This window comes from Paramacrobiotus metropolitanus, unplaced genomic scaffold (genome assembly GCF_019649055.1).
Source record: "Paramacrobiotus metropolitanus isolate TYO unplaced genomic scaffold, Prichtersi_v1.0 Parri_scaffold0000021, whole genome shotgun sequence".
NCBI classification, from domain to species: Eukaryota; Metazoa; Tardigrada; class Eutardigrada; order Parachela; family Macrobiotidae; genus Paramacrobiotus; species Paramacrobiotus metropolitanus.
In genome coordinates this window covers 1,104,179-1,128,546 of record NW_026570241.1, presented here as the reverse complement: position 1 = coordinate 1,128,546, position 24,368 = coordinate 1,104,179, and the positions used below count along the sequence as shown (strand labels likewise).

General features: G+C 43.5%; 4 protein-coding genes across 5 annotated transcripts; 1 reads left to right on the top strand and 3 right to left on the bottom strand.

The window, feature by feature from the left end:
- Positions 1-887: 887 nt before the first annotated feature.
- On the bottom strand, positions 888-2,671 carry LOC129586642 (uncharacterized). The gene is made up of 3 exons (XM_055479967.1): positions 2,132-2,671; positions 1,632-1,820; positions 888-1,320 (listed from the first exon to the last, which is right to left on the bottom strand). Exons 1-3 carry the CDS (start codon positions 2,478-2,480, stop codon positions 1,055-1,057), a joined length of 804 nt encoding a protein of 267 aa, XP_055335942.1. The 5' UTR covers positions 2,481-2,671; the 3' UTR covers positions 888-1,054.
- A 1,046-nt stretch (positions 2,672-3,717) lies between these two features.
- LOC129586572 (glia-derived nexin-like) lies at positions 3,718-5,805 on the bottom strand. Of its 2 annotated transcripts, XM_055479886.1 has the most exons (3): positions 4,505-5,805; positions 4,335-4,408; positions 3,718-4,157 (listed from the first exon to the last, which is right to left on the bottom strand). In XM_055479886.1, the coding sequence occupies exons 1-3, from the start codon at positions 5,527-5,529 to the stop codon at positions 3,988-3,990; spliced, it is 1,269 nt and encodes a 422-aa protein (XP_055335861.1). In that variant the 5' UTR covers positions 5,530-5,805; the 3' UTR covers positions 3,718-3,987. The 2 variants fall into 2 exon arrangements, with proteins under 2 accessions (XP_055335861.1, XP_055335860.1); XM_055479885.1 differs by having other exon boundaries at positions 4,335-5,805.
- A 4,666-nt stretch (positions 5,806-10,471) lies between these two features.
- LOC129586489 (atrial natriuretic peptide receptor 1-like) lies at positions 10,472-16,192 on the top strand. The gene is made up of 18 exons (XM_055479750.1): positions 10,472-10,571; positions 10,648-10,672; positions 10,848-11,248; positions 11,611-11,654; positions 11,857-11,898; positions 12,006-12,161; positions 12,377-12,523; positions 12,589-12,855; positions 12,933-13,080; positions 13,161-13,239; positions 13,426-13,825; positions 13,908-14,117; positions 14,182-14,993; positions 15,064-15,289; positions 15,355-15,532; positions 15,588-15,636; positions 15,742-15,901; positions 15,969-16,192. The coding sequence occupies exons 1-18, from the start codon at positions 10,472-10,474 to the stop codon at positions 16,014-16,016; spliced, it is 3,492 nt and encodes a 1,163-aa protein (XP_055335725.1). The 3' UTR covers positions 16,017-16,192.
- Positions 16,193-16,418: 226 nt separating this feature from the next.
- On the bottom strand, positions 16,419-20,134 carry LOC129586488 (kelch-like protein 1). Its single transcript, XM_055479749.1, has 4 exons — positions 19,696-20,134; positions 18,750-19,138; positions 17,546-18,156; positions 16,419-17,235 (listed from the first exon to the last, which is right to left on the bottom strand). Exons 1-4 carry the CDS (start codon positions 20,132-20,134, stop codon positions 16,713-16,715), a joined length of 1,962 nt encoding a protein of 653 aa, XP_055335724.1. The 3' UTR covers positions 16,419-16,712.
- Positions 20,135-24,368: the final 4,234 nt, after the last annotated feature.

The window sequence follows — 24,368 nt, the reverse complement described above, 5'->3', positions numbered from 1 at the left end:
AATCGTCAAGGTATATAAAGGTCAACAAAAAAAAGCAGGCACACTGGCCGTAACATTTGGCACTGAACAATACAACAAAAGCTCTACAGTAACCTTGTAGATGCAATTTTGCAAATAAGTATTTTAAAGCACTACAAAAGGGCGTTGATAGCCATGTATGATTATGAATATCTCGACATTTTTTCAGAATAAGATTTCTGTTCTATTTAGATACGTGATTATGTGCATTGACATTTTCTTGAGCAGCTTAGGCAACAAGACAAAAGTAACAAGACAAAATTAAAAACATAACGGAATTTTTACCAGGAAAGTGCATGGATGTAAATGTAAAGATCGCTCGATATTACGTAAAAATAAACAAGCGAAATTAAAAAGCCACCTATTTCCCGCACTTCGCACGCCTGGGTTTTGGTCGAATTCCATAGAGCTAGTCTCCCGTTGCCCCTTTCCGCGTGGGAAAATTGATCCCATGATATGAGTTGTGACTACTATGCCCGCGACAGTGTTTCGCAGATTTCTACTGCAAATTCAGGTAACCCCTATTCATCGTGTAAGACTGTCGTTTAAAAATTAGAAGTTGTTGCAAATACAGAGTAGCTAAGCGGATTGTAGCGGAAGCCGAGAGATTCAGTACGTACGTACTTTCAATAGTAATCAAGTCGCGCGAGTATTCCCGTGCATTATTTTATGATCGCTAGTAAGCTTTAAATCCCTGATTGATCGACGCTGGCAATAGACGTAGAATCATTTTATCAAATTCAAAAGGATGTATCCGTATGCTAGCGAAATTCTGATAAGCGATTTACTTAAGAGCAGCCTTCTGTTTTACTTGTAAAAGCACCGTATCTACGGTACATAACCATGACAATATGGCCGCATGCTGAGAATCGAAATTGCTTAAAAATATGTCGCTGTGTAAATACAGAAAAATCCCGATTCTCGATATACAGATAGGTACATCTAATAATTATTCTGACATCTGCACATTTAGAAGACAAGCATGGACAAAAACAGCCGGTTTGATATCATTATGGATAGAAGCATAAGTAGATTTTTACCAGGATAGTGCTTTAACGATAATGAACAAATCGTTCGCTATAAGGTAATAGTACAGCAGCGAAAGTAAAAAGCCGACCATGAAGAACCACAGTCCAACCCCACCGCTACCGCAAACCTCCTCCACGGCGAGGAGCAGCAAACCCATGATTTGGAATGAGCCGCAGACTATCGCCATGATCGAGATATCCCACAATCGCCACGCATTTTGCCATCCGATTATGCGTTTACAAGTTGGTGGCAAGAGTCGACTATGAGAGTCTTCTATAACCCAAGAAAACCGATAATGCCGACTTATTTCTTGAGCTGGGAACTCACTGGTCAGTTGGAATCATCGTACGTTTCTGCGCGCAAAACGTTTCAAACTGAACATACGTATTCTGTACATATTTCTGCATTATTAAAAGCTTAAAGCGTAGGTTTCAAGAAAAAGCGCGACTTCCGGGTAAACCAGATTTAGTACCCCAAATTCAGCTTCGCTTATCGCCTTTTAAATATCACATATGCGCACAGAATATAAGTAGAATATACAAGTAAATAATGGCATTCTAATACATCATAGTATTATTATGTACCCCATTCGCAGTCAACGGCAAAACAGAGTTTGCGCAAAACAGTTTCCGGACGATCCCAAGCATGCAGAACACCAGCCGCGCCTTTCTGTTCCGGGTTGAAGTCCAGCCATTTAAATACGTCGTCCTGTTCTACAGGAACTTGCATCGAGACATTCCCAGTAGAAATCCGACCACTTACATCTGGGGAACCTAAAGATTAGTCGACTGTTGAGTGGCGGTTTTAAAAAAAAGTACCCACAAAATATCTGTAGTAAAATCGCCAGAGCGCACTAAAGAAACCACGTACATTGATTATGCCATGATCATAAAGCAAATCCAACCGAATAAAACGTATTCATTTTTTAAAGGTCAGCGAGCGTCGAGTGTTTTATGAATGAAAGTTATTTGCAAAGTTGATTCAAAGGCTGTAAAAATCGTAGAAAAGCTTTAATTAGAAAACGCGCAAGTGAGAAACCGGTCATTTGCACGGTGTAGGCAATTAGTTAGTAATCTGAACGTACAAATTCGGGATTGAAACTTAAGTCCCCAAATTCCCAAGGATAAGAGCGGCACAATGTTCAGGACCATTAACACACAACAGGCCCAGGCGCAGCATTCCGCGAAGACACAGCAGCATTTCCGCACGCCAGATGGTATAAACGGCATAACAGCTGTCTCAGTCTGCGTTACGCTTGGGTCAGTTTTCTTCGAATCGTTGTTGTCTCCGAATATTCGGATGGCCTTCCGGCGCGCTTTTTCTCGCGTTTTGCATACACCGGCTTTAGCTGACTTCCAGAGAGCATGACTGCCGTCTCCAGCCTGTGGCTTCGGCTTCTGATGCGTTGCAACGTTAACCGATATGGACGGCATCACGTCGGCCCTTATTAACCCTGGCCAAAAAAATGGTATAATATTCACGCGATTTTACCTACAGAGTAGTAGACCGTAAATTTCCAAAGATAGCCCGCACAACGCGTGGGTGGCAATGATAAAGTATCTGCTCCCAAACACAAAAGAGATTTCGCAATTTCCGCGAGATTGTAGAAGATGATTCTATCAAATTATCCAGGCTCTGAAAATGTACGACTGGAAGCATTTTATGCTCGACTCTGCTAACGAGACTAACACGAGATGCGTAAAGAAAAATACCAACTGCGAAATGATCGATAACACTTAATGATGGGCGGCACAGAATTTTCATATGCACTTAACATTTGTCGATAAATAAATAATTGTGCAAAAATTCACTCTGGCTGCTGATTTTGTTGCTTCCGGTTAATTATGTTTTGCAGTTCAATTTCCTGCGCAAACATCCGTTGCACATCACATTTGCCAGGAACATAATGGTTTCGCTTATGCTTTTTGTACAATTGAGGTGGTTGGAATGAATGAAATCCATTACGCTGATAATTAATTTTGTTATCCTAACTTTTACCGACAACCGTTCGTCGGTAAAAATTTTTCCGGAAGCACGGGTGGTTTGGATGAAAGTACCGGAACTACTTCCCTTCCGGTCCTTTTGGAATCTTCGCTCAGCCCTCGGATCCTGCCACAGCTCATTTCCAAAGTGTTGACTCTGAGGTGAGAACAAGCTTATATACAGCCTTACAGAGAGTGAGAATGCTTCGGCTCCGGGGGTCCACATTATTTTTATAAAATCAGTTTGCAACAGTAGTGCAGCAAGCACAGGCTGATTTTACATAGGTACAGTGCTATCTGTCGCTCTCGCTCGTACAAAATCCACAACATTTACTAAAATCGAGAGTGTGCATGAGCTGGGAGTCTTGGGACAAAACGTAACATCTGTATGGCTAAGTTAACATACGAAATGTTGCGGCAAGTGAGCGCAACAATTCACTAATTCGTCGCCAGTAACACAATATATGAAACCACCGAAACTGTCATCACTGTTTTCGTTTGTGTAAAAAAAAACTGGAAAAACTGACTAATGAAACACGGAAACAAGAATCACTAAACCAGTGCCAAAATCTAAAAAGTGTGTTTAGAGATCTAGATCTATGTTTTGTTTTTGGTACTGAGTTTGTATCCGATTCCGATACTTATTAAAGGTTCGTATTCTGATCTGTGTTTTTAACTGCAAGAGCGCTTATTAACGATAGCAGATCCATGCATTTATACGCTCCGACAATAAATATTAACGTCAATAAACTGCAGCTGTTACAGTTTGCGTAAGTACAGTCTACCAATGTAATAGGGATTAGTAAAAAAAATTGAAGTAAGCCAACATTAAAGCATTAAAAACAGTGGCGAACATGAATACGGTTTTGTGTGCAAGCAGTAATGTTCTTATTTTGATGATTGCATATTCGGACTACCGGGTACTACCACAAATCTGATGCCGCGCGATACAGTGCGGTTACGCAGTAGGATCCATAATTCGTGCAAAGTAGACCGGCACGCTGGCCGGTTCGTTCCAGATGACGACGAGGAAGGGACGATTAACCACGAAGTTTGGATAAGTGAGCATCGTTGGTTCTTTCAAACTACCGGTACATGGCGCCGTTTTGATTCCGTATTCGTCCAGTTCTGGAAATCGCATTAGCAAAAATTTGATCCGGACTGTCACCCCACAGGCGCATCAGCAGAGCCAGATATTCGATACAGAAGTATAATAATCAGTTACGTACAGATAGAACATGACATTTTTCGCGTTAAAACGAAGCGATTACTAGTATTTTATTTGTCATACATCATAGTTCTTACCTAAGGTAACCTCCTGTTTAAATTCGTCAGCTTTTATCGGTCCTTCGCTGCTGAGGATATCCGAAAACGACGTCCTGGAAGGCAAGAACATTTCTTGTAATCCAATCGACTGCATGCACATTTTCAAATCGGCGTCGTAACGGATACGAAATCTGGGAAGAACAATATACACATTGCCGCAGGAGTGGCAAGGCAGCATGCTCTCTTGTCGCCAATACTGCAGACTGTCAAGCGTCATTTTCTTTTCCAGTGCTGCTATCCCACCACTGTCTTCACCTGGTAAAACAATCATTACACTGAATTTTCTCCCGACGATATCCAGAAGGACCACCTGCGGGTCCCTGATGTTAACAGGTCGCGTGCTGTCCGGCCGAAGATTGTAGCAACGCTCGAAACCGTATTTTCGCGTCATGAAGGCCACGATTTTCTTGGCACCATCGGCGCAGTGGAATGTTTCATTTTCAGTGTACCCGGGGTAAAAGGGCTCTTCCCACTGTCCGGAAAACTCAACCTTATTCAGCAGGATCATCGTGACATCCGGTCGGCGTTCATCCAGCAAATCCGGAAATCTGTTCTCCGGTTTCTCCGTTCCAAAGTGGTTGATAATTTCTGTCGCTTTCGCTAAATCATCTCGAAACGACACTGGAATAAACTCGCACTGGATTGACTTGTAAGGTGTGTAATGATGCTGCACATCGGAATATCGGTAATCTTCATTTTTATTGAGATAGATCGGTGTCTCTCTCGTACGAACCACGGTTAATTGCTCCACTATCTCCAGATATTTTGAATCCAAACAACAATTTTCGTCGTAAAATACGGCACTGACACTGTTCAACGCGCCATTGACGTTCACCGCGTCTAACGACACAATCAGCCCTCGATAGGGTTCTGACATATGGAAGTCCAATAGATCCGCTATACCCACATAGACTCCGCTGTACGTTCCCGGTAACAGCATCGCCAAGATGACTTGAACCGCATGTGGACAAACAACGATGTTCTGATAGGGACTGTCAGATGCTTTTGCAAGCTCCTTAAACAGTGTCACAGCAAAAATGCTATCCGTATTTTCACCGAAGTACGTGCAATACGGCGGCGGTTCCCATGGACGCGGTCGTTGGTCCTGTACAGGCGGTGGAGACTTGCTCCCTCCGAGGCATGCTTTGAGAAATTCCAGTAGATCGCGCATCATTCCCGAACAGCGGACCAACTGGTGTCGATAACAGAATCAGTCTCTTGGATGAATTACTTACACTTTGGATGAATTACTTTACACCATCAACAATCACCCGGCGAAATGTGAATACATATTAATCGTAATAATCCAGAAAGAATTACAAACCGGCAGCGCGGCACAATTTACCAAATTTATTTACCACATTTTCGGGCATAAATGTCCGTGCGCAACATCAAAATTGCCAAGCATCGCTAAAATTATTCTCTGCAGCGCAATGGTGTACGGTAGAAAATCTTGGTCTTGCCACTAATGGTGATTTATGGTATGTGTGGCATGTGATGGTGTTAACAGTTGCTGTTAAAGCTAGTACGCAGCAAGCAAAACTGCGATCGATACTGGTTTAGTGGGTACTGTAATGACACAGGTTTAAGGAACGCTCCAGGGGCCGGGCAGCGCACACGAGACGTCGGCCCCTTTCAAGATCAAAGAGACCGACGGTCCGGGTGCGCTGACCACGCCTCCCCTACGTTCCTTAAACCTGTGTCATTACAGTACTGTAACTCCATTCCATGCGACTGTTAAAGCCAAAAATAATATGTATATATTACCATTACCGTAGAAGTACATGCAAGTGCAATTATAACAACTGTGTATATACAAATGCATATATAGATATGCATACAAATGCATATATAGATATGCACTACTCGGTACATGTACCTCATATAGATATAAATACCTATAATATTACTCGTGTATCGATTGCATCTTTCAGCCACCGCAAGAGTGTACGGGCTATATTATTTATTGCACAGCTTTCGTCTATAAAAATGTAATATGGGACAATAGTAATGCAGAATTATAAAAATTAATATTTTCTCTTTTGCTGGTAACATTGCGTTAACTTTCGGGTCCAAACGAAACCACTTTACAATGAAAGAACAGTACGAAATGCGTACAGATCATATGATGTGAGTAATATAAAAATTGGTGAAGCCAGAAATCCTCCGATGAAAAGAAGCCAACCGAAGCCATCAGCGCAGCTGGAAAAGCATGCCAGCCGGCCATGCCGGGGACTGTGGCATCCATGAAACGATGACAACGGATCGTAATACACCGACAGTTGGAGAAGAATTACACCAAAGATTTGACATAAACCAACAATAATGGTCACAATGGCTTTAAGCTGCAGAATCGAATATCGTTGCCATCCGCGTATTTGCGAGCGATGACAGGGTTGGTATGCGTATTCAGATTCTGGAAGAAAAAAAGCAAAAATTAATAAATAACGTATTACACACAAAACAATTTGTAAACTTCGACGAAATTTTTATGTTGCATGAGGTGGTCATGTTTTTGATTAACGCATAATACGTTGTACCCCAGGGCAATAAAGAACAACATTCCTAAACCTTACTAATTACCAGATGATTTGCAAAAACCAAATAATCGTAGTATTTTGGTTTTGCAAAATAAAACCCAGCACTTCTTTTATGTTCAGCGCTGTGCTAAAGTATTTAACAAGCCCCTACTACTGTAATTATACTGCGATGAGGATGCGATCGGCTATTGGAGTAGCTTAATTTTTATTATAACCGAATCACTACTCTTGGTGCTACAGAATGCAAGTTTAGATTGCTTACGGCTGTTGCAGGCAACAGAATAGCACAGTTTGCGCAGAACAACTGCCGGAGGTTCGGAAAAATGATTAATGTAATTCCAGTTTCTGGACCACTCTTTTGAATCAATCCATTGAAAGACTTCGTCCTGGCGGACAGGCATTTGTATGGTGACCTTTCCGTATGAAATGCGGCCGGTGGCGTCGGCTCTGCCTATTCAGCACACGATTAACCGTTATTTAGTAGACTGATATACAATACCAACGTATAAAGTAAATGTTGAAACAGATTTAGCTTGCATAAACTGCAATTTGACAATACAATAATGTGACCACGATACTAATACTGTATTTATATATTTGACAATGTTGCTGCATTAAATAATTATAGTATTTGACAATATATACATACGTAATTGACAATACAGTAATTTAACAATACTGTAGTTTGACCGGGATACCAATATTACATGTTCAACAATAAGCAAATGTACATCGATTCAATTACACATGTATTGATTTCTCATAACTGCTAATGTTAGTGCTGCTTTCAACCGAATCAACCTACAGTACATGATAACTCCGACTTACAGTTTTCGTACTGGAAAACCAATCCCCAAATTCCGAGTCCCACAACAGTCAACGCGTACAGAATAACAAAAAGCCACCATGCCACTTCACAAGGGTAATAATGACTGTAGCAGCACCATATGCCAGGTGGTAAATCGTACTGTACGGCCAGGTTTGAATGCGCGATCGAGACATTCGGCTTATTCGGAGTCTGAGAGTGCAATCTTTTGCGATTCCCAAACAATTTCCGGATTTTTCGGCGCACCTTGTCCAACAGCTTTTGTCCAAGATTTTTGGCGATATAATGCAGACATGGGCGTCGGTTTACCGTCGCCGTGTCAGCTATTGCGTGAACTGCACCATGGCTTATTGTCGATATGGGAATAACTGTAGCAGTATTCATTTCAAATCAAGGCTTACGAACAGCTGGAAAAGGGCAAAGGGGACTCGAAAAGCATCAAAAATGCCTATTTATTTAGGTGGCGGTGATAGGTCATTTCGAAAGCGTGTATGGAAGGAAAGTTCGTCCGTAAATTTTCCGCTATAAAACTGACCAGCAGAAACTGCCATGTAGGTTTCGTTACTGGTGTGAAATGGAGTCAGAAGACAGCTGAGTGATCGACAGCTGCAATATTATCAGACGTCTGGGCAAAATATGGGCTCCATTCAAAGATTTTGCAAGCTATGGAAAACCTGTAATGCGTATCAACAACCGCAACACTTTGCTGTATATTTCACTGAATTATGTAGGGATTAGGTTGTTCAGGGAAAAACAAGTGTGAGCACACCTGCTATGGTTCCAGTGTCAATTAACAGTGGAAACCTACCCGAGTAGCCACTATGTACAGTGCGCAATAAATTACGCACATTTACAGTAAGGATAATTGTGTAAACAAACGCAGATCGCGGATTCCACGACAAATTATGAGTATCATTGTCGAACTACTGGAAAAAAGTATCCCCATTGAGTGGTACTTCACAAACATCGTGTTTGGCTTTTTGCATATACATCACCAATATTTTATGAACGGGTGGCCGTGGAACTGTTGCGCAAAAACGGTTTACCAGAAAGTGTAATAGAACTTCATCGAACTAGGTGCACACTGGATGAGTTCAGTTCCGTAGGTGGTGACCGAACCTCATTCTGAGAACGCCGTACAAATTTCTATTGCAAAACCTGCTTGTTTTTTGGACTACTGCAGGTTGATTGCTACATGTATATTAATGTATTAATAAATGGTAATTATTATTTGTACGGCGTTACAGAGGCTTTACAGATGCGTCTTTCGATCGATTGAGTACGTTACCTAAACCTTTTCTCTTCAAAAATCAAAACTGTAATGTAAGACAAAGGTTGTATCTGTAGGTATTTGGCAGGAAAGTGATAAGTAAAGCAATTTACTGATTTCGCCTAGCACGAAGTTTTCCGCTTTGTAAATCTTCCTGCCGGAAACATCAAAACTCACGATGGACTCATTGAGACTTTTGTTGATTTAACAATAGTATAGATGTATTTATTGCAGCGCACTGTTAACCTGTTAACCTGTTAACCTTCACTCTTCCTGCCTGGTGTGTCGGATGATGCGTACAAGATAAGATACGTATCTACAGAATTTGCTGGATTAAACAGCCTATCTTATCCGACTGCATTGCTAAAAAATTAAATTTTACTGGACAACGGAAGTAACCAAAATATGACCACAGATTGAAGCACTGCGGCATACAGAATGCTTAGCTCCAACCTACCTTTTGGGTGGATGCATAGAATAACAACCAGCAACCAACCAACCTCCGTAGCAAGTGTAGAGCCGACTAGTGTGCGTCACGGAAAGTGTGCACCGAACTGTTAATAATCTAAGCAAACCATACCATCAACATCCACATCCTCGTGAAACACCATCAAATTATTAGGTCTTTCACTCGGCATTCAATAGCCATATTCTATCATGACGAAGATTTTCACTTATTGCTCTAACGTATTATTTTGCATGACTGCGCAGTTTTCTGGCCGTTTCGCTCGTTGTGGCTTTGTTATAGCTGCTGAACAACACTGGCCAGTCTCTCCAGAACACACTACATTCAGTGCATTACGTAATATAAACGCTGGCTATCTGCTGTACCAACTGCAATATTTTATGTAGGCTTTTTTCATAATAGTTGTTCAACTGAAAGGAAGTACTGTATTCCAGTTACAGATAATCCAGTCAGTGTTGCAGAGTTTATATAAAGCTGTCATTTTGTTGTAGAAAACTGATAATGGGTATATTGCATTTTAAGTATCATTGTCTCGTAATATTACCGTAACAGAATAAGATTCGTGGACGTTAAAACCCGTTTGAGAGCCACAAAATGGTTTCAACACTGCTAATTATGAGTGCTGCCTTCTTCGGTTGGGAATTGTCGAGATGTAGTTGTAACATGACAGAACTTCCTGCTACTGGATTGCAAACCTTTAATATTATCAAATCAGTGAATCCATTAGAAGTTGTGCTTCTGATTTATGGTATCTGGCCGGCATACATCCAAACGTCTATACCATTTATTGGACCAGGCTACGACGTCGGACTGGATCAAGTCAATCAGATTTATGCCGTTCAAGGAATTCGTTTTCGCTTGGTCTATGTGGCCAGTAAAAATGTTAAATCTTGTCCAGATCAACCAGCTTACGTTGACGATGTTTCCCGTTTCTTTTACCGCAATCTGACTCCGACGGCTTGGTACTCTGCCAAAACCCAAAACTACAGCTTCCAAAACAGTGCTGCATTAATGATGAACCAGACCCGATCAAGCCAGCAGCTGGTCCAGCTGCTTCCAGTGCTGATTTATTCAGCGTGTGCGGATTTCGATACCCTATCACAGCTTGGAAAAGGTTTGTAACAGCGACAGGCGCGGTCCTGAATGCACAGACAAATTTGCTAATTCTAAGATTTTCTGTTTTCTTTTAGAGTGGAATATGCTGACGATCCTCACGTAAGTTTTGTGGTCGCCTTCGTAAATCAGATTTATGTAATCACTCTAATTATTATCGACAGCAAGCTCGTTAGATTTTTCAGCCTTGCATTTATTGATACAAAAAAATTATCTCAGTGCAGCGAGTTAGCGGCTGCCTTTGCTTGAAACGGAAATATCACTTCTTCGTTTGCAGTGGCTTAACAATAAAAGGATTTCGAGATCGTGATCGCTACCCTACCAGTATATCCCTAGGATACTTTAACTTCCATGGTTATTTATCCATTGTGGCAGCGCTGTTGCGGCGCTACAGCTGGCAGACCGTGTGCTTGGCTTATGACGTGTCCCAGCAAATTCCCTTTAGCTACAATATCTACAGACGACTAGATTCATACTTGAAAAAGCTCATAATAACCATGAAGACAGATGATAGCTTGGAAAATGGACACTGTTCGAAAGGTCACCGGCACAATAGTCGGACATCGGACAGCGGTTGCCCAGAACGGCGACGCCTTCAATTATTTGCCTATGCCCACAACGCTTCGGACACCATCGACTATGGGCGCATTGTTGCTGATATTGCTCTTAACTGTCGCGGTAAGTCTGCAATCAAATGTCGCACTACGGTCTGTGTTTTCTTGTTTATTGTACTCGTATTAAATTTTGTTATGCGAGTATTGTGCTGACTTTTGAAATTTATACATTTGTTTCTCTGTTTACCAGCAAAAAAAATTTAATTATGAGTGTTTCGCTTGTTGGATGCACCTTCTTAATCATGTTTTCGATGTTAGCTGTCTGCTGCGAATGCATAAAAGAACTGCTGAATTGACTCAAAAATGATCCCTAAATGACATGTAGGAGCCTCTTTTCATAGCTTTTGTTACCACGCTTTGCGCTTGCGTTAGCCAAACAAGCTGTTTACGTTTCATCTTTATGAAGTTACGTAACTTTGATTGCAGTGGTAATTATCTCCAGCACGCCTCTGGTCACCCGGGAAATCTTGGTACGTGATGTTGACAAATCACCACATAAATCTGCCAGTCATGTTGCGCTGGCGTCGCCGTCAGCGTGTTCGCATTCCGAGAAAGATCTGCATTAACGACTCGTGAATATGAGCGCATTGTAACAAAATTACATAGTTATTAGCTTATGTACAAGAACGATTTAATAGAAGAAGCCTGGATTTTGAAAAAGGCTTTTTGCAGATCCAAGCATTTAGACGACAGCAAGGCAACTTTCATGAATATGTAAGTGACACTATGTCAGTGTCAATACTTTCTTTATAAATACTAAATCTTATGTTCGAAATATGTTTTTCCTTAAATTTTAACCACAAGAAGGTCTGTATATGCAGGTCTGGATCAGTTTAGAACTGCCGGAAAATCCTCTGGGATTAACGCGATGGCACAGCAGTGGTGGAATTCCGAACGCTAATGTTACCAGGACATTTTGCAGTACCACGACGAAGCAGAATTGTAATTCCATAGAAAACGAAGAGAATTCCGACGAGGTAAAACAAAAGCGACCATAAGAACTATAGAAAATCTAATCGTTGTTGCATGCGCTCAAGGCAGATAAGTTAATATCCAGATACTACGTATATAAAAACTCAGTTTTTATATACGTGGTATCTGGATATTAACTTATCTGCCATTAAGTAGCATAGCTAACTAATGATTGTACCGTTCTAGTACGAATAAGATTACGGAAGTGTCTGCACTGTAGGTGGCACTGGCTGCTTTTTCGAAGGCCTCTATATTGCAAGTGGTCAACTGTATTGAACACGATGAGCAGCTGGCCGGTTCGTTGCGCTCGCAGTTTATGAACTTAACTATTGAGAAATACAACGCCTCATACAAACCGGGAAGCAAGGTAAGCTCGGGATGAAAAGACTTCCAGCTTAAGTCGGTAACAGAAATTTGCTGCTTAATTTTTAGCCAACTGAATCAACCATGTCAGCGTACAGCGCAGTTCACGTAATGGCCAGCGTGATTAATGAAAGCTTCTCGGATTTCAACTTAGCTGCTGGCCCTTATAATTACGAAAACAAGAAACAGTGGCCATTTGGAAGCATGTTGGCGGAAAAGTTTTTGAATCGAGAGTTTGCTGACGGAGAGAATGGCGGTGTATTTGTTGATGACTTTGGTGAACGACAAGTGCCGGTTTGTGTATCCATATTTGACCGACAAACCAAACTCTTTCAGGTCAGTTGCAAACCTTTCCATTTGAGGCAAAAAAACGTACTTTACAGTAAGAAAGTTTGTGTTATGCAATCTTTCAGAGAGTTCAGATTCTGGATCATACAAACCAAGATTTGCAAGAGATAAGGAATACATCATTTAAACTTGTGTGGAAGACACCCGATGGAAAACCACCGCAAAATGAACCTGTATGCGGATTTCGAAATCAAAAGTGCTCGTCTAATACAGGTGAATCTCGTTCAATCCAGTATACACTGGGTGCGTTTTATAGCATGGACTAATCTTCTAAAGCAACCTTTCTGCGTTAGAAAATGATCTGATGCTCGCTCTTGTGGTGACATGCGGAAGTTTGTCCTTTGGATTAATCGTCGTTGCACTTTTCATGAGGTACTACCACCTTATGCATTTATAACAGGAATTATAAACATACATATGAAGATATACTTACAACTATAGTGATTTAGGAACAGTAATATCAGCAGACCGTCGGTCTCTATCAAACGACTGTGTCTGCTCCTAGCTATAAAACTATTACTGTACTTATAAAGGACAAATAAAACCTTTCATTTGTAGACGTTTACTGAGAAATGGGGCAGACGCAAGGTGGCAATTGGATGTCAGCCAATTAAAGGTGCAGCTCCAGCAGCGCTCGACTGGGGTGAGGTACCACAAAGCATCAACTCTAATCTCCGATTCAGTCGAGCCTGCTAAGCCATTCAAAGCCGACAGCACTGACTTTGTCGGTTGCTCGTCTGATCCCAGTGCAATAGCCCTACTACAAATGCATGGCGGCGGACGGCATGTGACTGTATTTTATCAAGGCGTTATGGTTTTTGCCAAAATGTTTTTCTTACGAGTGGCCAGTGAGCAGCTGGTTACAAGGAGAAAAAGCATTAGCCGGCAAAAAAGCGTTAGCGAGGCCGAAAGTACACTCTTGTTCACTTTCAGCAAAGCTATTCGTTTGATACAACAGGTTTGTCTTATAAAAAAAGTTCCTGCTCTTTTTACAGTTTAGCGAGAAAGGTTATTCACTTTTTCTTACTTTGGCGTTTAAGGTCTGGCAACTGTCTCATCATCACATGAACATCAGCACCGTGATTGGTTTCCACTTGTGTCCAATATCCATACCCCCCGGCGATGAACCGGGCGTCTGTGCCATCGTTTTGAGTGAATATTGCCACCGAGGGAACATTGCGGATCTAATAAGGAGCAATGTTCGTTTGGACTGGGATATGCTGACGTCGTTGTTTATGGACCTCACACAGGTTTATCGACGCTGATCAGTAAACCATTATTTATTAAGAAGTCAGATCTTATTCTCTTTACTAGGCTATCTTTCTGGTCCACACATCTCCGCTACATCGTCACGGTCACCTGCGACCTGAAGTGTGTTTAGTGGACAAAAGGTTGTCGCTTAAGCTGGCTTGCGTTGGAATATACGACATCTTTGGTACCGATCGCCGCTTCTGCTTAAGTAGTAGTCCGTCAGCAAACAACCTACCCGATCTGGTATCTCGGCCTTGTACAGAAGCTACCAAAGCGTTTAACAAAGATTATCTAGCGAAGTGGTGCACTCCGGAGCTGCAAGGATTCCTATACAGTTCGCAGTGTAACGATATGGTTGCACTGGTCATTCATGCCCTGAACACGCAGTCTGCAGATATGTACTCGTTAAGTAAGATCTTTCAGTATTTTCTCGATTACTACATGGAACAAGAAACACCCGCGGGAAAGCACGCTACCGGTACAAGTCAACCAGAAGACCGGGTTCGAACGTCAACAATGTCGGGGAAAAGGATCAGAGTGACCATTAATACTGCCGACCGTAGATACACAACAGTGCGCCACGAAATACCGAAGCATCGCAACAGCAAACGGAGTCAAGCGCGTATGCGGTTACACATGACCATTTCGGCCTGCTTAAACGGCGATCCGAGTAAGCGCCCAACGATTCAGCGTATTCGAGCGGTTATGAAGGAGCTGAATACTGGAGATGACACAGGTCACAGCGTTGTAGAGGTTTTTATGAAGCGCATCGAAAAATACACAGGCCAACTAGAACAAGCCGTGGCCGAGCGCTCACAAGAGCTGCTAAACGAACGTCGACTATGCGACGAGCTGCTTCAGGAAATGCTACCAATGTAAAACAGAACTCGTTTACAAGTCTTAATTACTGTACCGTCTCGGGCAAGGTTATGTTGCTCGTTGTAGAGAAATAATCCGGAGACTAAAGTCGGGCGAAGAGATCCAGCCGGAAAATTTTGCGAGTGTCAGCATCATGTTCAGTTATCTGCCGGGCTTTTCCGAGTTTTCAGCATATCAGAAGGAATCCCCTGTTGTGGTGACAATATTCCTGAACGAGTTATTTGGACAATTCGACAAAGCACTGAGCGCCTTTCGGGTGTACAAGGTGGAAACCGTCGGCGACAGTTACATGGTACTACGTCATTTTCTTTTATTTGCTGCTTCTGGATGGCTTTGAATTTTGCTGCCTTGTGATAGGTAGCCAGTGGATTGCCGGTTGTGTACGATAAGCACGCATGGGAATTATGCCGAGGAAGTTGTGCTCTTCGACAAGCCTTTGCGAAGGTCCTCACCCGGCATACAGCACTTGATAACAGTAATCGGCAACGGATCAAGATGGATGACACTTTACAAATTCAAATCGGCATAAACACCGGTTCGAAAAGCTCTGAAACGCGACATAGTCTTATTTGTAAGCGCTTTCTTATTAGGTGCATGCGTTGCTGGCGTTGTGGGACTGAAAATGCCTCGCTATTGCTTGTAAGTAGCAACTGCCAGTCACAATAACTATGACTATTGTACCGCATAACTGAATTCTAAACATTTTAAAAGAACGGGAAGAAAATAAGCAGGTTTGTTTGTTAGATTTGGCGATGCAATCAACACGGCCTCGCGACTAGCGTCTCACAGTGAGCCAGGACGCATACAAATATCCTCGCGTACTTACGACCATTTTATCACCGTATGCAAGTCGGACCAGCCCCAACTTTTAACCGTCACTCAACGAGGTTCTGTTCTTTTAAAGGTAAAGTCTCTGTTTTGAACCTTGCATGGCGTGGCAGATGTAACGGTCGTCAAATTTTTTTTAACAGGGAAAAGGAAGCGAATTAACCTATTGGTTAGATGAATTGCCAGCCTAACATGCAACAGAAGATACGCGATGGCTCCCGCTTTTTAGTTACATTAGCGTGACTGTAATAAATTGCCGTTGTATGTAGTATATACCCTTGCTTATGGTCGACTTGTAAGACTTTTATCGGATGATAACAGCCCGCTAAAAGTTTTCGTCGAGTCAGTATTATTACATGCGATAAAGAGGCAGCAATAATTACTGCTCACATTGACCATATTATGTTCCAAGGGCAACAAAACTTGCGTGCAGAAATGGGACAAATGAATGAATGTTAATAATGTACTCGTACACGATGTCTGCACGCCGGGCAATGCGCTTATTCTTGCAAAAACAGCTGCAGTTATTTATACACGACGCACCAGAATTCCAAGATCAAGTCTTGAGACCGTTGTCAACAAAAACTGCAGTACAGAGCAAGTGTTACGAAACTAAAACAGCGCCATTACAAATTTAACAACTAACATTCGACTACGTACCATTCCGTCCACACAGACCAATGCCATGTACAAACAAAGATACAGAAGAATTAAATGCGCTAATCAATTCCGAGTCTGGTTGATGTCAAAGACCATTTATAAAAATGTGAGCGAATAACCATGTTCCAAACGAAACTAATGAACGGCAATTTTCCAACTCCAGCCCAAATGGATGCATCATCCTCTCAATCAAATTTCGGCACGACAGCCGAACTGGTGAGCAGTGTTCAGCCTTTGTAGCACTGAGTTAGCGTGGCGCAGTGAGAAATGGCTCCAAACAGGTTTTGTTCCGTATCAAAGAAGCGATCCCACTGATTCTTTTCGGCATCGTATCTCTCCATGGTGGTACTTTGCGTCCCGTACCATACACTTCCTCCACAGACGTACAGCCGGCCATTAACAACAAACATAGCATGGTTGTATCGGGCCTCCTCTAAATCCGCTATGCGTTCCCATTCCGCCTCCGGATTGTCCAGCTGCAGTCGTTCACACGTGTGCATGATACCTTGGTGGAAGGTTTCCCCGGAATTACACGCGCCTCCCGTCGCGTACAGGTATCCATTGAAGACCTTGACTGCGAAACAGCGGCGTGCGAAACGCATACTGGGTAAAGAGGTCCAATACTGGTTGTCGGGCTCGGCATCGTACATTTCTACCATCGATACAGCTGAATGACGACGCTGTCCGAATATGGGCATCCCGCCGCAGTAATACAACTTATCGTCGAAGCAGTCGAATGCCGCCTCTTTCCTGTTGAATCGAAGATAGCACTGTATTTTTAAACATCAATCAGACGAGGAAAGCAACAGCTGCATTTTTCCATAGACCAACTGGTACAATAGTTTTTTCAGCACGCTTGACAATAGCCAATCAATTAAAGATGGTGAGTCTGAGAATTTGGGTTTGAAATCATTAATTTTGGAGCGAGTTTGAGAACTAAAGTTACTTCGACCCTTTCGCATTCCGAACACTTTCAGAAGAATTATCGCAACTACTCGCCTTTACAAGTTATAAGCAGTTTTTTCTGCAACTACAGTATTTAGGTATGTATGTACGTTACCTCAGCTCATAAGGAGGTTGGAGATCTTCCACAGTTTCTTTGGAAACCGGATCGTAGGTAGAATTGTTATCATAATCCTCGTTCTTAAAATCCCAGCGGTGCAGTAGTCCGTTTAAATACGCTGTCGGGCCGACTCTACCCGTTGCCAGTGGTTCATCGTACAAAAGGCGAACTTTCTTCGAAACCGGACAATACTGAAAGGTCTGCAATTTGGCACCGCGCTGCACCCGGAAAGACAATTTATTGTCGACCACCGGACCGAATTCCTTCCACGTCGATGATGCGGGAACACCTTTCAGCGAAATGGTGGCGGACAGGGTGTTGTTCCGCCAGTCGAAGCGACGTAGGCTAACCTGATGTCGGTCAGCGTGGAATGTGTACACAGTTTCAGTGAAATGGCGTTGTCGTGGTTCAGCCGTGATCCGGCGCCATGTCGGCTTAACAACTTTCTTTATATCAGACAGTATCTTGAGTGTCGGATCTTTTGCCGTTGAAATTTTCTGCTCCAGAGTATCAATTAACAGATCCCAGCGAATCTCGGCTAATAATGGTGCCAGAATGCGTTCCTTACAGCGCGATTTGCGCTGGTAATTGCACCACTTCATCACTGCCTAAAATGATAAATAACGTCAGAGATGCAAAAGAGATCAGGAATATTTAAAGAAGACGGAACATCTAAAGAACCGTGCAGACCACACTACTATAATTGCTAAGAAGTAATAATTATAGTCTCGCGGTACAATCAACTCAGGCCGCCGAAGGCGGGTAATTAGTTTCTAGCGTAGAGGTAAACGCGATGCCGGCGCTTAGAATCACCCAGTGAATTATTACGTTAAGTGAATTCGATAAGTAAAATCGATAAGTAAAAATGTTTTAGTCTAAACGATATCTATTAGACGTGCATCTGCGTTGCCTAATGCATGTAACGCGCAAAGAGTACTCGTACTCTTTACGCGTTACATGCATTAGGCCCGCTACATGTGTAGCGTGGCGGGTCGCAGTATGGAGCTTAGGCAGCTCGTGAATCTGCAGTTCTCGCTGTACCTTCACGCAAAACGCTAATCACCGGGCTTGTACAGCAACCTTCAGGCTGCAAGATGTGAAATCGCAAAATTATCATCATTATTAAATATTCCTCCTTGTTTTTTGCAAATGTGTGGTATCCACCAGTGATTGAACGCCATACGGCCCCTACGTACAGTACCTGATAGACATCCTTTTCGGACCGCACTGCCAAGAAACCTTTCCCAATCAGCGTTAACAGCTGTTTGAAAGGCAGGTTCAAAAATTCGGGCGTGTTGGAATAGGACCGGAATGTATCCTGCATCTCCTCATACGATTTTGTAGGGACGCCATTCGGATCCGGAGGATCTGCATCACCATCTTCGGACTCCGAGCAACCTGACCAATCTTCGTCTGCTGAGTCCGAATCCGAATCAACAGAAGAATCTTCGTCTTCGAAGATCTCGACGTCGTCCTGGTTATCTATGGCTCTAGCACTGCCAGCCTGTCCGGACGGAGCGCTCGACGGTCCCGGTGCAGGGTTTATGTTAGCGCGTTGCCCACTACTGCTGGGCTTAGGCGGTGGTAGCCCTGCAAAATCTTACCGTAAATTTGATACCAACACAAACCTGCAGTCTAAACTAAAACAGTTACAAATAAAATGAGCAATAATTTTTACTTGTACACTACAAATTAACAGATGAAATAAAAGGCCTTCTACTGCTAAACAATTTATTAAAGTGAGTAAAATAACTATATTTTTAAACGTTAGAAGGTCTCGAAGATCAGCAGAGTACAAGTAGAGTACAGTACAGCAGAGTAGAGTACAAGTACAGAATGTAGTGTGATTTTGGTTTATAACACCCAACGAAACTGCCTACAAATTCGAAGCTTAAATATTTTAGCGTTCTGTAAGAAATGCTTAACTCGTATGTCGACAGCATCTACAGATACACATTATTTTTAAAGGCAAGCATCAGGCGGCAGAGCGACAAGGCAAAATTACTGCTTGTTAACACTTTATCGCCATTTATCCTCTGCAGTCTGCAGTCTCCATCGAACTTTTCAAAAACACATAAACAAACAAGGAATTTCATCTGTCCTTTCTCTTGCGATTTGGACTACTTGCTCGTATTTGTTAGCCTTACCCAGCTTTTCGACGCTGATATTGAAGTGCGCCGCCGCTTTCCGCAGCTGCTCCACCGTCAAGCCCTTGGCCGTTGCCTTCCAGTTGAGGGGTACTCCGGGAGTAAGCGCGGTCAGCAGGACGGAATGAGCCGCCAGCGGGTCCACACCGTCCGGCACCACCACCGTATATTCGTTGCCCACCGGAGTCAGTCCATGCTGGAAATAAGCAGCATCCGGCAGCAGATCCTGAACGGCTCCACGCGCCGCATACTGCACATGCTTCCCCACCACGACGCGTACCAGCAGCTTGCGGATGATCTCCTCCGGCTCCCTCTTAATGTACACAATGGCGACATCGTCCTCGTCCTTATTATAGGGAATACGAGGTTTAATCCTCGTATCCCGGATGACGAATGAATATGAGACAACACACGTGAATAAAATGGGAATTTTATTCATAAGTGAATGCAATACATTGCGGAGGAAAGGGCACAAAAGGGAAGAGAAAAATATATGCCAGTCAAGACTGTGCATATCAACACACTAAAAGAACACAACACCACGCTGGCCACATATCCACCTGGCTGGCTCTGCACACCTGTGGTGACGTAGTACAGAGTTGTATCGTACAACTCGTACCGTCATCCCTGCATGCCACCGGAAAGGGACTCGAGCTCCTGCGAGACAATGCTGTTCGTCAGCCTTCATATCCATCCGTATCGTCTCTGGCCAGCGTGTCAATAAAAAATTAACACAAATTTCATGAAATAAAGAGATTTCATTCCGTACAAAATGAGCATCATTAGAATGAGCAAATTTATCAAGATCATTTCCATCACAATTATTTAGGAAATAATAAACTGTCAATTTCTTTGGTTAGATCAACATTTGAAAAAAATTAACACAAATTTATTAACACAAAATTCCAATTATTCCCATTTCAGCAGTGCCACTCGTCAGTTTAGCGCTTCGGGTCGTATCGTCCAATTTGGCGGTTGCGGCGTCGCTGCTGATTTTCGTAATCATCTTCATCATAATAATCGTGTTCGTCACGATCATCCCGATCCGCAGCGCGACTGCCTCGTCCCGAGTGGCTTTCGTAGCCATATCCAAGCGTTCCAGAATTTGGCTGCTGATCGTCAGCAGCTTCTCCTTCGTACTGGCGGGATCGATTAGGATCGCGACTATTATCAATGATAATACGGGCGTCGTTAGCCTGAAGGTTTCGTACCTCTGGCTGAACTGGCTGCACAATCCGGGGAGTTTTCACATGGTCCATTAACGCATATTCCGCACTGAAGTCTCGTGCTTCAGGATTAATATCCATGCCTTTGAATCCATGATTTCGTAGATTGTCGTTTTCAATCATCGCCCGGATGCGTCTCTGAGCCGTAGCGCGGTCCTCTGGTTTACCGAGTGCATCCACCATAGTTCGTCCGTATTCACGCCAGTTCTTCTTCTCATCCGCGAGTTCGCAGTGGGAATTAAAATGTCCCAATCGTGCGGCAAATACCAGACGGAAGAAACGTTTCAGTGGGTCGTCCACTGGTCGATCTTTCCACTGCGTATCGCTGTACTTGTTAACTTCGCAGATGGCTTGCGTAATATCCATGGAAGCGCGACAGGCTAAAAAGAACAACGCCGGATTCGTCTCCGGTAGGATAAACTGTAGCACATACGCCTCCATTTTCGCGTGTCCACGTATTTGGAATTGACTCAGCCATTCTGCATCTGGAGTTAACAGAGGAACTCCGATTCGGTCGCGGCTCAGCTGTGTTTGCATATTGTGACGGCGTCGTTCCGTGTAGTACACATACTCCGCTTCTTTCCGGGAAAATTTCAAGCCTGGAGTATTCTGTTCCTGCACGACTTTGTCCAATTCCGATTTCTGATAAAAGGAATGGAAACTCAACACCATCCTTTTCAGGGCCGTCTCTGTTACATCGTCAGCATTCCGCAGATTCAAAGCTTTCTGCAACCGTTCCGCTTGAGTCGTAATAGTGCCGTATCCGAAGTGAATACCCATCATAGTTGGATGTTGTAAAATGCGCGGGTTCATGTGTTCGTCACATGAATCGTCCTTCTCCTTCGTAGGAGGTTGCAGTTTCGGGTCCAAGAAGACGTTCGGTACCGATGAGAACTTCTTCAAGATCGGTTTGTTGGCGATCTGCTCGTTATAGATGACGGGTTCTCGGGTTCGTCCCCATCCACGGAATGTAGCTGTGACATCCTGGATGACTGGCTCCGTTTCGGTGATGCGTTTCATCAGCGCCGGCATGTTCTCCACTCGTTTATCGAGTGATGGGTGTCGTGGGGCTGAAGGTTCCTGCGTAGATTTCGTGAACTGAGCCAGATTAACAACTGGCAGCGTACCTGCGTTCGGCTTTTCAGCTGGCTGTGATGGTGGGCGTTCGATATCCCTCCAGCGTTCCTCCTTCCGTCGAATGCGCATATGCGTTTCCACGATGACTCGTTCGCGGAAATTCTCGTTGTTGTGCGGACTCTCCCAGTACTCCGGGCGGATAAACTCCAGGTACGCGGCTACATTACCCAGAATGGCTTCGTAGAAGAGTTCTGCTACCTTCTGCGGTTCCGTCAATCCGGACAACAAATGACGTACGCATGGACGTTCGGCGTTCTTCTGACATCGCTCACAGTTTTCGTGGAACTTTTCAATTTTATACTCCATTTTACCGGTACGTGAAAAAAAAATTCAAAAATATTCACTGTCAGCCGGCTATGCAGATGAAGGACTGGTTTGCATGCGGTTTTTGCCGTTCAGCTAGCACGTGCGTCTCATCTCGTTCACTCATGAAATTCGGAGGCGTGGTAGAGAACTGCAGGCTGTTCGTCAGCCAATCATAGCGTTTTCTTCGTATAATTCTTTCAAGTGGGCGTAATAGACAGATCAGACTGTTCGTCAGACAATCATAGCGTTTCCTCTGTCTACTTCCTTCCGACTGTCTTATATCGGCCGTCGTCCTCTGCGTAATTCAGCTCATCTGCTAATGTATTTTTGATTTCTTGTTCAGCGTTATTTGGCATTCCATTGATCATGTAAATTCGTAAATAATTATAAATTTCCCGGATTGTTGATCCGTTAGGATGCCGAATGTCTCTGATGATGCGATTGATAGCCCCCGACCAAATGAATGAATTTTCAAAGTCAGCATTTTGTCGATTCGTAATGCTGCATGGCTGCTGATAAACTGCTTCCCAGCTGCCGTAATATCGTTCTACGAGACGTGCGTTTCTGGCATGCGGTTTTTCTTGAACTCTTTCTCGCGTAATTCCAGTCATTCCCGGCTGTGCACGTATTACCACCCAAATTCTAATAACCGTAGGTCAACTTTGAATATTTTCGACGATTCGTATTGCCTGCGTATTACTATCGATAGAGATGAATACTGGTGCATCCACTGAAAGTGCTGCACTACGTGAACTTGCGGGAGACAAGGGATCGTGCGGGTTTGTTCGACGGTTTGCTTTCCTCGCGACTGGTGGTCTGGATGTTCCCGAAGTGGTTCCGGTGCTGTCTGTGTCAGCCGGGCCGAGCGTTGCGTACGCTGGGCTAATTCTTTCACTTCGTCGCGGTTCAGACTGTGGTTCATCCAATAAATTACAGATGTATTCCCTCGCCAGATGACGTCGTATCGTAACGGCGTTTTGGTTCCATCACTACGTTAGAATATCGCCCATGCGTCGTCGGTGCTGGACGTACATCTGGTCCTTATGGCGTTTTTGGAATTTTACGCCCCAGTTTTGCAGTCAGGCCAGACAATCGTTGTCTGCGTGATGCCATGAAAGCATAACGTGGCTCTGGTATCATTTCTCTGGCAAAAAACTTCTGTCATATATTGTTCAGCCAGGGCATCTACCGCTCGACGACCGTTCTGCTAGTGTCGAATCCAGTCTACTGTGGGTGCTGGAAAAACGGCCTTTAAATGTCGTAAAATTTCGTCGTAGGTGGATCCCTTTGGGTTTCGAATTTCCTTTAAGGCCTTTATAATTGCCTCTTCAATTCTGTGCGGCGTGTCCATCGTGTAGTCTTCGTGACCACGTTGCAGTGACTCTGGATTCACATAGGCTGCATCAGTCTGCCAGTCGTTATATGTTTCCAAAATCGTTCCACGCTGCACTCCTTGTTCCAGTGCGTACTTGAATAATTTCATATCCGCTTTACGATTATGAATATCTTTTTCCCATTGGCGATACTGCTCTTTCCAGATAAGCCATAGAAGGCTTACGCTTTCGTTTCTTGACTGTCTCAATGCACTCCTTAATGGCAACAATCGCCTGGCTAATTTGTGGAATGTCGTACTGCCGTTCGTCGGCATGTCGGCTGCGGGATTCAGATCGTGCTGGTGTCGATGCGCGTGAAACAGGGACTGAAGACAGTTCCGAAGGAATTTCTGACTGTCGAGACTGCATCACTTCATCCAATTTCTGAATTTTAGTCTGCGTAGACTTTTCCTCTGTCACTTTTCGACGGCGATTCATTCCTTTCGTAGGAATACGGAGTGTAATTGATTCGTTCATTGGATCGTCTGATTGTTCGATAAACGCTTCTATCTGTCCTGGCTGTCGCATCTGGGCGTTTAATTCCGCGCGTAATTCTTCCATGATTTGCCGGCGATACTGTTCGTCAGTATTAAGTGGGCCGGTAATTCGTATACGGTCTCGTGGATTCTCT